Source organism: Rhineura floridana, chromosome 6 (genome assembly GCF_030035675.1).
Source record: "Rhineura floridana isolate rRhiFlo1 chromosome 6, rRhiFlo1.hap2, whole genome shotgun sequence".
NCBI classification, from domain to species: Eukaryota; Metazoa; Chordata; class Lepidosauria; order Squamata; family Rhineuridae; genus Rhineura; species Rhineura floridana.
Genome location: NC_084485.1, coordinates 22,435,735 through 22,449,123, shown reverse-complemented (window position 1 = coordinate 22,449,123; position 13,389 = coordinate 22,435,735). Strand labels below are relative to the sequence as shown.

General features: G+C 43.3%; 1 protein-coding gene across 1 annotated transcript in view; it reads left to right on the top strand.

The window, feature by feature from the left end:
• The window catches only part of SPO11 (SPO11 initiator of meiotic double strand breaks), a 59,866-nt gene that overhangs the window by 33,332 nt on the left and 13,145 nt on the right, over nt 1-13,389 (top strand). The window contains exons 9-13 of the mRNA XM_061630166.1: nt 1,866-1,952; nt 9,509-9,542; nt 10,088-10,197; nt 10,316-10,415; nt 11,546-11,583. Coding sequence (XP_061486150.1) covers nt 1,866-1,952; nt 9,509-9,542; nt 10,088-10,197; nt 10,316-10,415; nt 11,546-11,583 — 369 coding nt within the window. The remainder of the gene's footprint in view (nt 1-1,865; nt 1,953-9,508; nt 9,543-10,087; nt 10,198-10,315; nt 10,416-11,545; nt 11,584-13,389) is intronic.

Genomic DNA, 13,389 nt, shown 5'->3' with positions numbered 1-13,389 from the left:
TGTGACGTATGTGGTCTAATGATGTCTTTGAAACTGTTGTAACCTGACCAGGGTGAAGGGTGAGCAATAAATAAATAAATAACTTTTTACATGATCTGTAAAAAATTATCATATTTGGAAAAGGACAGCAAATTTTAAAGGCAGTATTCTACTAATGTGTCCCATCAGCACAAGAATTACCACTAGGGTAACAGGACTTCCCCCCCTCTCCTTCCTACCCCTGTGCACCCTGCACCCTCCCCAAATCTGCTTTGGAGGATTGGAGGAGCCCCTAGAACAGATTTATGGGGGCCACAAGTTGAGGAGAGGGAGAAAGTCCCATTGCACTAGAATGATAAAATAGTAGAGTTAGAAAGGGCTATAATTCAAGTGAAAGCATACCTGACAGGTGCCTGTCAAGCTACCTCCTGAATGCCTCTAATGTTTGAGTGCCCACCACCTCCCTAGGTAATTGGTTCCAGCAGCAATCCTTGTGCTGACGGGACCTTGACTTAGTGCTATGTTGGATGCTATCTATCTATCTATCTATCTATCTATCTATCTATCTATCTATCTATCTATCTATCTATCTATCTATCTATCTATCTATCTATCTATCTATCTATCTATCTATCTATCTATCTATCTATCTATCTATCTATCTATCTATCTATCTATCTATCTATCTAATCTTTACAGATGGAGTAGGCACCAATTTGCCAAGAAGTTTATTGTACTTACTATTTCTAGCTGTAGAAATAGGGGACCTAGGCATAAGAGAATATAGTCAACAAATGCTTAACACCTCACCGACTAGTGACTCAGTTCAAACCCTCAAACTGTGAGCATCTCAGATCTTCATAAGGGACAGTTTGCTGTAGTTGCATTTCTTCTGACTACTCTTCTCAGTTGCAATTTTCATGCTTTCTCATTGAATTGGTTCTCTGAAGCAAACACAGCATGGCTATGTAGCATGCTCTGCATCTTTGACTAATCTGGTAGTTATTTCCAGATCTGGTGATTCCTGAGCTTTTTGTTTGATTGTCTAGTTACAGTGATCATATTTAACAAAGAATCATAATGTCTTTACAAAACGATTTTTTTAGTTTACACCTGTATTCTGAAGGGTATAAGCATTATTTTTATTTCTATAGTTCTATACTTCTGAGCTCAGAAATACAAGTTTCAGGGGGCCTATAAGACTCACCTCACCTTTGAGAAGAGTATTCTGAATTCTTCTCCATGCCAGCTTTTAATTCTCAGCCCTTTCCACCCACCCTTCATACCAGGCTGCAGTGGCAGCTGCAAACCACAGGAGAGGAAAGGGAGGTAGGTTTTACCCCCCTGTCTCCTTTTTGGTGGCAGGACTCCTGTAGCCAGACAAGAAGAGAGGGTGATTTCTTCCTCTCTACTTTCCTTTCTATGCTTGCATGTTGACATTGCAGTAGCCCTTGAAAAACTACATTTCATAGGAGCTACTTCAGTGTCAGACAAGGAAGAGGGAGTGCCATTGGAATAGGGGGGTAGGAAGAGACCTCCCTCTCCCCACTTGGTGCTGTAGTGCCAGCCTGCTAAGTGTGATGGCAGATGTCAAAGGGGCCAAAGGGGGCTTGGAAGGTGAGTGAAGGTTTGGGAGTGAGCAGCTTATTTCCAAGGTCAGATTGGCTGAAATACACATAAGCTAATTTCCAATTTCCCAACCAGTTCAGATTAAGTTCTGAACCAATCTGAGCCTGGTAGAAGTTGCCCACCTACTAACAATAGAAAAGGATAACTATGCCAGTACTTGTGTTTATATAGAGATGACTGAATTTTTCTGTCTAGCATATGGAGTTACTGTATATTTACATTGTTGAATACTTGAACCGCTACTTTCTTTTCTGCAGCTGTCTACCAGCAAAGGTTGCATTGCTGGTAATCTAAGTTATATTGAGGAAGATGGTACAAAAGTGAATTGTACCTGCAGTACAACAGTATGTATTACTGGTTCCTTATGCTATTAGTTTTGGTTAATTCATTTACTAATTACGTATATGATATGCATTTGTGGTTTTGCTGCTGAGGGAATAAAAAAGGAGATCTCAAACAATCACAGAAGATAAATGACTGCCCAATGCATTTTGTGTATTTTAACTTTTCCTCAAGAGCTAGGCAACTCTGCTTCAATTCTTTCAAAGAGAAACCAAGACTGTATTCTGTGCCATCTCAAACAACCTTGTATTGGGCAATAAATTATCTTCTATACACCTTCCTACATGTGGTGCCTCCCCTTCGTTCCTTTGTAATCTGACACTCATTTTCTAATACCCACTATCAATCTTTTATTGTACAACTGTTCTCATGCTCCTGCCCCAGCAGAATGAGGATAAGGTCTTTTAATATCTTTTCAATGCAACTTCTATGTGCAGTGCTCCAGGAGAGTTAGATAAATATTTCAAATTCCTAGATAACAAAACTGAATTATTCAGAGCATAGTATGAAAGTGTTTCTATCCATTTTTAGGTCAGAAACCATCTGGTGGCCCCTTGCTCTGAAAGCCTGGGTACCCATTTCATTGCCAGATCCTAGCTCTTCAAGTAAAGTTTCTATTGTGTAGTGGACTCTACACATCTGCCACCTCACTTCCTGTCTCCTGGCTCACCACTGGGGTTAGCAGCCCTTTGCATCCATCTCCTCTGAGATAAGGCTCCCCTCCTTGTTTCTTTTCCCTCCTTCTCTGCTCTCTATTCTCCTTACCTTTTCTCCTACCGATTCTCCTCCCCTTGCCACCCTCCTCAGCCTTTCCTGCCCTCTCTCCTTATTTCCTTTTGTTCTGCCCTAACCCCCAGGTTTCACTTACTCTGTTTGGGACCTGCTTCCATCATGCCTTCACTCTCTATGTTATGTTCCTTCAGGGCGTATCTCAAGGCTTCTCCACCTCCACCCCGCCCCTCCCTGTTTCACCTCTCAATTTTCAGCCTGTCTGGCTATGTTTCCAGTTGGATCAATGAAAGAACAGCATGGAAACCTTCTGATGGGATATGGTGTCTGAAGGAGGCCCTCTACTGCAGAGTGCAGTGGTTGGTTATATAAGGCATGAGACATTTATTAGGTATTCTGGTGCCAAGGTGTATAGGATGTTATACCAGTACCAGCACCTTGAATGTAGCCCAGTAACTAATTGGCAGCCAGTGCAATTCTTTCAACAGTGAAAGTCTGCCCCACTGAGCAGTTGAGCCACTACATTTTGCACTAGCTTCAGCTTCTGGGCCAATTTCGAGGCAGCCCCACACAGAGTGTACTTCAGCAGTACACCCTGAAGGTTACCAGCACTTAAATAGGCTATCCTGGTGTAGAAATTGCCACAGCTGTCTTATCAGCTGAAGCTGGTAAAAGGCACTGTCAGCCACTGAGGTCATCTGGGCCTCTAATGTCAAAGATGGATTCAGGAGCACCCCCAGAATATGAACTTCCTCTTTCAAGGACACACCATCCAAACCAGGCAGTTGATCACTTATCTGGACTCCGTAACCACTCACCACAGAACCTCCGTCCTGCCAGGATTCATTATTACTTCGTTGGCTATCATTCAGTCCACTAAGTCCAGACACTGGTCCAGGGCCTGCACAGCCTCTCCTGATGCAGATATTACAGAGAAGTAGAACTGAGTATTATGAGCATCCTGATGGCACTTTGCCCCAAATCTCCTAATTACTGTTGCCAATATAGATGTATAAGATGGTACCCCGTGGCACAATTACCAGGGGGCTGAGAGATAATCACCCAAGGTTATTCTCCGAAACCAATCCCAAGAGCTGAGGGAACACATTAAAAATAAACTCCCCAGAGAACCATATGCATTCCCTTGTGCACACAAGCTGCCCCATTTATTCCAATGAAGGAAGAATATCCATGTGAGCAATGTAATGTTGCTCGCCACCCCAGTCTTGGAGCTGTGCAAGCCTTCCAGGGGTTCCTGCGCTTAACCAGGATTTGGTTTGCTTGGAAAGAAGGTCAGCAGAGACTATGACGTCTTATAGGTTATAAGGCTTTTATTTACACGCATTCCAACCTGAGCTTAAGATGGAGGGGTTCACAGCCTTATCAGTCCATCAGATCTTGCTCCCCATTGCTCATAGCTTTGGAGGTCCAGAGAGCAAGCAAGCAACCCTCTCCAGTTCCCAGCATTTCCTCAGCCTAGAATAAAAACACACAAGCCTCTCCTTGGCTCCAGGAAGGCAGGGGGCTCCAGCCAGGTGATGAGGGGAGGAGGGCCTCTCTCCTGAAAAGTCTTCCAATTGCTCCTTTTGGATACACAGACTGTCCAGTTCAGAGTGAGAACCACCAGTCGGAGATGAGGGTGCAATTAATTCTTGTTTTATTAAAGTAATGGATACATCAAAGACTGTGCGCCTCATAGAAACCCCTATGCTAACTCACTACAATCCCTAACTGCACTCTAGACATGCTCTGCAACTTGTGAGGAAAGTTGACTCAGCGCCCACTTCTGGACGCGGTAGCCTCAAATAGGAGAGGTCTTGGGGCATAACCTCTCACTCCATCGCACACACACACCCTTCTGCCCGGTCCGCTTCTCCCGATGTCGTGAGTGTGGTGAGAGGGGGTGAGCCTCTGAAGGCTCATCAGAAAGCACAGGTTCCTGATCGGCAGGCAGGAGAACGGAGGGCGGGGAAGCATCGGGCATTTCTAAGATACTGCTTGATGAAGGAGGAGTGTCTGCTCTCTCAGGAGCATCCCCCAACAGTCCCGTGGGAGTGCTGGGGGGCTGAGCGCTGTCCCATTGAGGGGCAGGACCAGCCATGGGAACTGGTGGGGCGGGCGACTTGCTCTCTTCTCCAAGGTCGGGGTTAGACTCAACAACAGCTGAATCGTCCATGCTCCCTAATGGCTGAGGCTTCTGAAACTCATGCCTTCCCCCTCCTTCCTCGGGAAGGACGCTGGGTCCATCACCCCTGGGCTCAATACAGACTTACCATTCAATAAGTCAATTAGCTCACAGGCTAGTTTAACAAAGGAAACTAGCCTGACCAGTAGAGCAGGTTTCTTGCTTGCATACCCCAATTTCAGATACAAAATTACAGCCTTGAAGGGGACACAAAGAAATAATCTATCTCATCCTTCAATCCCATAACAGTAACATTCATGGATATCTGCTTTCTGCACTGAAACAAATGGGTAAGCTGTTACAGACTCAAAAGACCAATGTGTGCATCAGACTGCCCATTCCCGGAACAGATTGTTGGATCAGGATCAGAGCTTTTAAGATTACAGTGTTTCCAGTCCAAGCACAAATGAGTGGTATAGGGGAAACCTCTCTTTACATTTTCCTTATTGTTTGGACTAAATAGAAGGTTCTTTCATTATTATTATTTATCTGGGTATCCTCATATCTTGGTATGTTTGGCTGGTCTGTCCTGGACACCTGCCACAATACAGTGGTTAAATAGTAAAGCCACATACTTCAGTTTATATAGATTTCTGTGCCAATTTCTCCCCTCCCCCACCTCAATTCCCGTTTCTTTCTCTATATGTTTGCCATATTAAGGCAAATTCCAATTCCAAATTCCTGAAAGAGGTGGTAGTGAGACCACTCCTGAAGAGACCCTCCCTGGACCCAGAAAATCTTAATAACTATAGGCCGGTAGCAAATGTTCCATTCCTGGGCAAGGTCCTTGAATGAGTGGTGGCAGGCCAGCTCCAGACACTCTTGGATGAGACCGACTATCTGGGTCCATTTCAGTCAGGTTTCAGGCCTGGTTTTGGCACGGAAACAGCCTTGGTCGCCCTGTATGATGACCTCTGTCGGGAGAGAGACAGGGGGAGTGTGACTCTGTTGATCTCTGTTGATCCTTGATCTCTCAGAGGCTTTTTTTTTTTTTTTTTTTTTTCAATAATTTTTATTCAGATTTTCATAAAACATACAAGACAAAATCATAAAACATTCAAAGACAAAAAACAAAATCAAAAATAGTTAAACAAAAAGAAAAAAAGAAAAAAAAAACAAAAAAAAAAATAAAGAGTAAAATATTGACTTCCCATTTGTCAAAGATCAAATCAGTTATAAGTCTATAATATATAACAATCCTGTCTCTTAAGTCATATTATAAAATCACTTTCCTCCAGTAGTTATCTTACTTAATCATCAAATCTCATAAACATTACTTTATTCTTTCCACAAAAAGTCAAAGAGAGGTTTCAATTCTTTAAGAAATATATCTATCAATTTTTTTTTTCCAGATAAGCATATCGATTAATCCATCTCATTACTAATTATGATAATCTTATTGTCATAACCATAGTCAAAATAAACATTTCAATTAATCCATCACATCAGAATCTGTTAGGTTCAATAATTTCAGTAGCCATTGTTCTATTATCTCTATTAGTTCCATTTTCCATCTTCCATCTTCAGTAGTCTTGTTAAGTCCGGTAATTTCAATATCCAATCTTCCATTATCAGTATTCCATAATAATCTTGCTGTCAAAGCCATAGTCATATAGTAAGAGTCTGATGGGGATTACCTCTATCCCAAATATTTTCTTGCCATCCATTCTGAATAAGTTGCTGAAATACTGCTGTAAAATCATATCTCTGTTCTTTTTTTCAAAATACACTAGGTCATCTCTTAAAAGTTTTTCCATTGTCACATGGCTGCAGTTAATTCCATAGATTTTCTCTATATTGGGCTCCATCACATCATTCCAGTCCAGAAGATTATCCATGCCATTGATAACTTTATCTCTAGAATCTTCATTCATTTCTTCAGAGATAACATTGAGTTCCAAACAATAGATTTTATTTCTAAAGTCCATAGACTCCAAATCTTGTTCCTGTTCCACGTTGGTTCCAATCTCCGGGATCTCCTCTCTCACAGGGACCCCTATTCCAGTCTCCAGGGTCTCCTCTCTCACAGGGACCCCTGTTCCAATCTCCGGGGTCTCCTCTCTCACAGGGACCCCTTCCAGGGTCACCTCTCTCACAGGGACCCTTATATCTTTAATCTCCTGCTTCATTTTACTCAATTCAATTTTCGTTATCTCAATCTCATCCATTATTTTCTGAAACATAGTTATTTCCAGATTTTCAGCCACTTTCTTAATTGCCATTTTAAAAGAAAAATATAGGAAAACCACTTCTTATTTCAGCAACAATTGGGTTAATACTCCAAACTTGGTGACATCACAGTATAAACAGAGCAGACAGCCTTATCTCTCCAATAGTTAAGTAAACAAAATGCAGTTCCCAGGATCGAAACAATTAATGGCAATCGTCAAGAAACAGATTCGTCAAAATAAAATAGACCAAAAAGAGAGTAGTCTCAAAACAGTATAATATTTTTCAAAATAAAAATCTGGAATAGAAATCCCTCTTCTGTGTATATCTTTAGAATGCAAATCCAGGACAGCTTTTTGCAACAAAAACAGAGATAAGCTATTAATTAGTGCGTAGCAGAGAGAAGTTATGGCTCCCCAGTGAGATGTCAAAAACTGATCAATCTGGCAAATCTCTTTTAAACAGCAACAATTTAAGTCAAGTAAAAGAAAAATATAGAAAGAAGGGTGCTTGCCTGTTAGTGCGTTCTCTCTTAGAAGATAAGATGAACGTTCGCTTTAACAGATAGAGCTTGCTGTTGAAAATCCGTCCCACCTTCGTCGGCTGGACCTCGTCCCATAAATTAATGAGATCTGGTCGTCCCAACAAAAATAGGCTTTGAGGTTAATCTCTTCGTTTCTCCCTACCCGGGAGAAGTTTAATCAGTCAAAAAAAAAAGAAAAAACTGACTGATATATCTGAATAAGCTTCTTTTGAGGCAGGAGCCCGTCTCAAAAGCAGGCACAGGCTAAGTCACCCTTCCCGGAAGTCCGATCTCTCAGAGGCTTTTGATACCATCGACCATGGTATCCTTCTGGGAAGACTGGCTGAGTTGGGAGTGGGAAGGACTGCATGATGGTGATTCCGCTCCTACTTGGCGGGTCGGCTCCAGAAGGTGGTGCTTGGGGAACATTACTCGGCACCCTGGACTCTCCAGTATGGGGTTCGGCAGGGATCAGTTCTGTCCCCCATGCTGTTCAACATCTATGTGAAACCATCGGATGCTGTCATCCAGAGCTTTGGAGTGCATTGCTATCAGTATGCTGATGACACGCAGCTCTATTTCTCCTTTTCATCAATGTGCTGAACCATTGCCTAGCTGCGACAATGGACTGGATGAGGGCTAATAAACTGAGGCTCAATCCAGACAAGACTGAGATGCTGCTAGTGGGTGGTTCTTCTGACCGGATGGTGGATGTCCAACCTGTCCTGGATGGGGTTGCACTCCCCCTGAAGGAGCAGGTTCGTAGCTTGGGGGTTCTCCTAGAACCATCTCTGTCACTTGAGGCTCAGGTAGCCTCAGTGGCACAGAGTGCCTTCTACCAACTCCGGTTGGTGGCCCAGCTATGCCCCTATCTGGACAGGGAAAACCTGGCTTCCGTTGTCCATGCTCTGGTAACCTCCAAGTTAGATTACTGCGATGCGCTCTACGTGGGGCTGCCTTTGAAGACGGTTCGGAAGCTGCAGCTTGTGCAAAATGCAGCGGCCAGATTAGTAACAGGGACCAGACTGTTCGAACATATGAAACCAATTCTGGCCCGCTTGCATTGGCTGCCCGTATGTTTCCGAGCTCGATTCAAGGTGCTGGTTTTAACCTATAAAGCCTTACACGGCTTAGGACCACAATACCTGATGGACTGCCTCTCCCAACATGAACCCCCCCATCCACTAGGCTCAACATCCAAGGCCCTCCTCCAGGTGTCTACTCCGAGGGAAGCTGGGAGTGTGTCAACAAGGGAGAGGGCCTTCTCATTGGTGGCCCCCAAATTATGGAATGATCTCCCTGACGAGGTGCGCCTGATGCCAACACTGTTATCTTTCCGGCATCAGGTCAAGACTTTCCTCTTCTCCCAGGCATTTTAGCATGTGTTTTTAAATTGATTTAAAAAAAAATTTAAATTGTGTTTTTAAATTGTTTTTTGTGTTTTAAAATTTGTATATTTGTTTTTATTGTTTTTAATTGCTATAAACCACCCAGAGAGCTTTGGCTATGGGGCGGTATATAACTGTAATAAATAAATAAATGAGAGATGAAATGTTAACAAAGCTTACCCATAATTCTAAATATCATCTGAAAAGCAATTAAAAAATAGAAAATAAAGCAGTTAAAAGAGTCTGTAAACATCTATCAGGATATTTAACTTTAGCTCCATCTAGTGACCATATGAATGTTCCAGCATAAAATAAAGCTATTATTTTGAAAGTGTGTCTTGGGCCAATTGATTTCAATGGGACTAACCTCTGAACAAACATGGTTAAGGATTGCACTGTTAATATGAGGGCTGTAAACATTATTACTTCTTATCAATACATGTAGAAAACTATTTTGGAAATTCAGCTGATGACTTCAGAAGATTTATTTGTATTGCTTATTATCTAATTATTATAATGAATACCTTTTCTCTGTTTATGATGTTCCTTTGCCTTTTGTTTTAGGCAGCTGTACCATCTAATGTTGAAGGAATGAAAAGTATCCTTTAGGCAAAATATCTACTAGTAAACCAGGGGAGGATTTTTAAGAGAGACAAAGACCAATACAGCATTTGTATTCCTTTTTCTTTTTAAAATGCTGCTCTCATACTAAGTTATTCATACTGTAATATGAGACTGAATCAGTCTAACATAGCAGTTCTGAAATGTGGTCCACAGGATTCATTCAGGGGGTCCACAGCAAGTCTGTAGTTTTGTGGTTGAAGATGGGAGAGGGCACATCCAGCATATTGAATATTCATATTGTTTTTCCCCTTTTCCATATTGATTTTTAACTGTATTTTTGTTGCTTCTTTTATTTCTTATATTCTATATTTTACTGTATTACTGTTTGAATTCTATGAAATTACAATTGCTACAACAGGCAGAGAAATCATTAAGTGGTCTGCCAAGCCCTCAACAATTTTCAAGTGGTCCATGGGCGAAATGTTTGGGAACTACTGGTCTAAAATATACTACAGTATTCAGCACTTAATTGTATGGTGCAGCAGAATACCATCAATATTTGTAGCCTTAATGTTATAGATCTGATCACAGAAGCAAAATTTATTCTAATTATAGAAAAAGATGCAACTTTTCAGAGACTGCTGGATGACGACTTCTGCAGTAAAATGTCCCCATGCATAATCATGACGGTATGAAACCAACATTTTGTAACTCTAGAACTTATCTGACTTTCAATACAGTGATTTCTAAATATGTATTCAAAACATAGCTAATTATACAAACTCTACCTAGATATTATTTCCATAGGGAAAAGGTGTACCGGATGTCAACACAAGACTTTTAGTCAGAAAGTTATGGGATACATGTCATGTTCCTATCTTTGCTCTCATGGATGGCGACCCACATGGTAAGTGTGAGGAATCTTTACAGAACTATACTATAAGCCAGTTGAAGAGATGGGAATGGAGACAGTCCCACTCATCATGTAATTTATAAAGATAATAGTCTAAGAGCAGAACTAGACTTTATGATGGAAACACAGTTCTCAGCCACATGGCTCCCTTGTAATAGAATGCAGGGGTCACTTGCAGGGGAAAATTGGTAGGGGATGCTTAACATTTTCATACCCAGCAACCTACTAATTTCATCCTATAAATACCCCCAGCAGTTTCAAATCATTCTCTCTACCTGCACCCGGCTTAGCTCTGAAAACAGAGGTAAACCCAGCTCTGGAGGGCTGGGATGGTTGTAGGGAGCATTGGTAGCCTTCCAGGTGCTGATCCTCCTCTGCAAGGCCCCCTGCTCCAACATTTCCATTATCTGTGAAAAAGAAGGGTTAGCAACATGTGTTTGTTAATATTACATCCAATTCTGCCCTACCGCAAAAGGAGGGAAGTCACTATATCTATTCATTATTTCTCTCTGGCATTGCTATTGATAGATCTCATGTTTGTGGTATACAACTGCTTAGGATTAAGAGACATTAATACATATTTATTTATATTAATACATTGTTAAAAAACAACTGTAAGGGTGCAGTCCAAGCTCCCATCCAACATGCTGGGGAGGAAGATTTGGATGGAGTGGAGGTCCCCCTCCATCCAGCCTGGAACAACTCTGCCAGCAGAGTGATACTAGTGTCTCTCAGTGTGGAGTTCCCTGGTCTGCCCACAAGAGCTAGGATAGAAGTACTGCTGACCAGCAGCAAAAATGGTGCATTCTGGGAGTGGGGAGGGGCTAAACCAACTTGGGATCCAGTGGCATCCCACTGCTGTCACTTGACAGCATAGAGCCTTATCAGGGCCGCATCATTAAACCAACTCCAGCCTAGCCTAGCTTAGCCTGGAGCAGGTTTTTGCCTGCCCTTCCCCAGCTTTCTGCCCCATCTGGCATGAGTGATGGGCTGCAGATGTGGCAGTGGCTTTGCTGTTCTGTCACACCTCATTGCTACCTGGCTGGGACTTGGATTGCTCCATAAACTACATTTTTCCCTAATTGATATAACACCATTGATATCTGATATTGTGTCTATACTAGGTATTGAAATAATGTGTATCTACAAATACGGTTCTGTGGTAAGTTTTCTCAACTTTAAATCCACAATATTATTTCCCTATTTGGTCCTGTAGCTGAAATGTGAAATCTACCGCTGATTGATTTAAGCAGAACTGATATGTTATGCCCTGTTTTGGTATAGAAGTTATATCTGGGCCAAAACCTTGCGGAGCACTTCCAGGATAAGATTGCATGCATCCGTCAGGACTTAGACTCTGATGTTATGACAGATGAATCCATTGAAGTGTCCAGAGCGCGGTCTTGTCCTTTATTATTGGATGAATTTCAGTTGGTGCAGCTCGAGGAAGAGGACAAGGTGCTTGGAATGGTGCGGGCGACCACGTCTGCTCTGGACCCTTGCCCATCTTGGCTAGTGAAGACTAGCAGGGCTGTAACCGCCGGCTGGGCCAGGGAGGTAATAAATGCCTCCTTGAGAGAGGGAGTAGTCCCTGGTAGTCTCAAGGAGGCAATAATAAGACCTCTTTTAAAGAAACCTTCTCTGGACCCAGATGTTTTGAACAACAGTTTTGAACTATAGACCGGTGGCGAATGTCCCTTTTTTGGGCAAGGTTCTGGAGCGGGTGGTTGCTGGCCAGCTCCAGGCGCTCTTGGATGAAACCGATTATCTGGATCCGTTTCAATCCGGTTTTAGGTCCGGTTTTGGCACTGAAACAGCCTTGGTCGCCCTGTATGATGACCTTTGTCGGGAGAGGGACAGGGGGAGTGTGACTCTGTTGATTCTCCTTGATCTCTCAGCGGTGTTTGATACCATCGACCATGGTATCCTTCTGGGGAGGCTCACGGAGTTGGGAGTTGGGGGCACTGCTTGGCAGTGGCTCTGCTCCTACTTAGCGGATCGTCGCCAGAAGGTAGTGCTTGGGGAACATTGCTCGACACCCTGGACTCTCCATTGTGGAGTCCCTCAGGGGTCGGTTTTGTCCCCCATGCTTTTCAACATCTACATGCAGCCTCTGGGTGCGGTCATCAGGAGTTTTGGAGTGCGTTGCCATCAGTACGCTGATGACACGCAGCTCTACTTCTCCTTTTCACCTTCCACAGGTGAGACTGTTGATGTGCTGAACCGTTGCCTGACCGCGATAATGGACTGGATGAGAGCTAATAAACTGAAACTCAATCCAGACAAGACTGAGACACTGTTGGTGAGCTCTTTCCCTGCTCAGATGGTGGATGCTTATCCTGTTCTAGATGGGGTTACACTCCCCTTGAAGGAACAGGTTCGTAGTTTGGGGGTCCTTTTTGACCCTTCCTTGTCGCTCGAGGCTCAAGTGGCCTCGGTGGCACGGAACGCGTTTTACCACCTGCGCTTAGTAGCCCAACTACGCCCCTATCTGGACAGTGATGATCTCGCCTTGGTTGTTCACGCTCTGGTAACTTCTAGACTGGATTACTGTAACGCGCTCTATGTAGGGCTGCCCTTGAAGACTGTTCGGAAACTTCAGCTAGTGCAAAATGCGGCAGCCAGGCTGTTGACGAGGACCAATCGGTCTGCACATATAACACCTGTCCTGGCTCGCTTGCACTAGCTACCTATTTGTTTCCGAGCTAGATTCAAGGTGCTGGTGTTGACCTATAAAGCCTTACACGGTGTGGGACCGCAATACCTTGTGGAACGCCTCTCCCGCTATGAACCTACCCGTTCACTTCGTTCAGTATCTAAGGCCCTCCTCTGGGTACCAACTCACCAGGATGCCCGGAGGACTGTTACTAGATCTAGGGCCTTTTCTGTGGTGGCCCCCGAATTATGGAACAGCTTACCGGAGGAAATACGCCTGGCGCCTACGGTTCTTTCTTTTAGGCACCAGGTT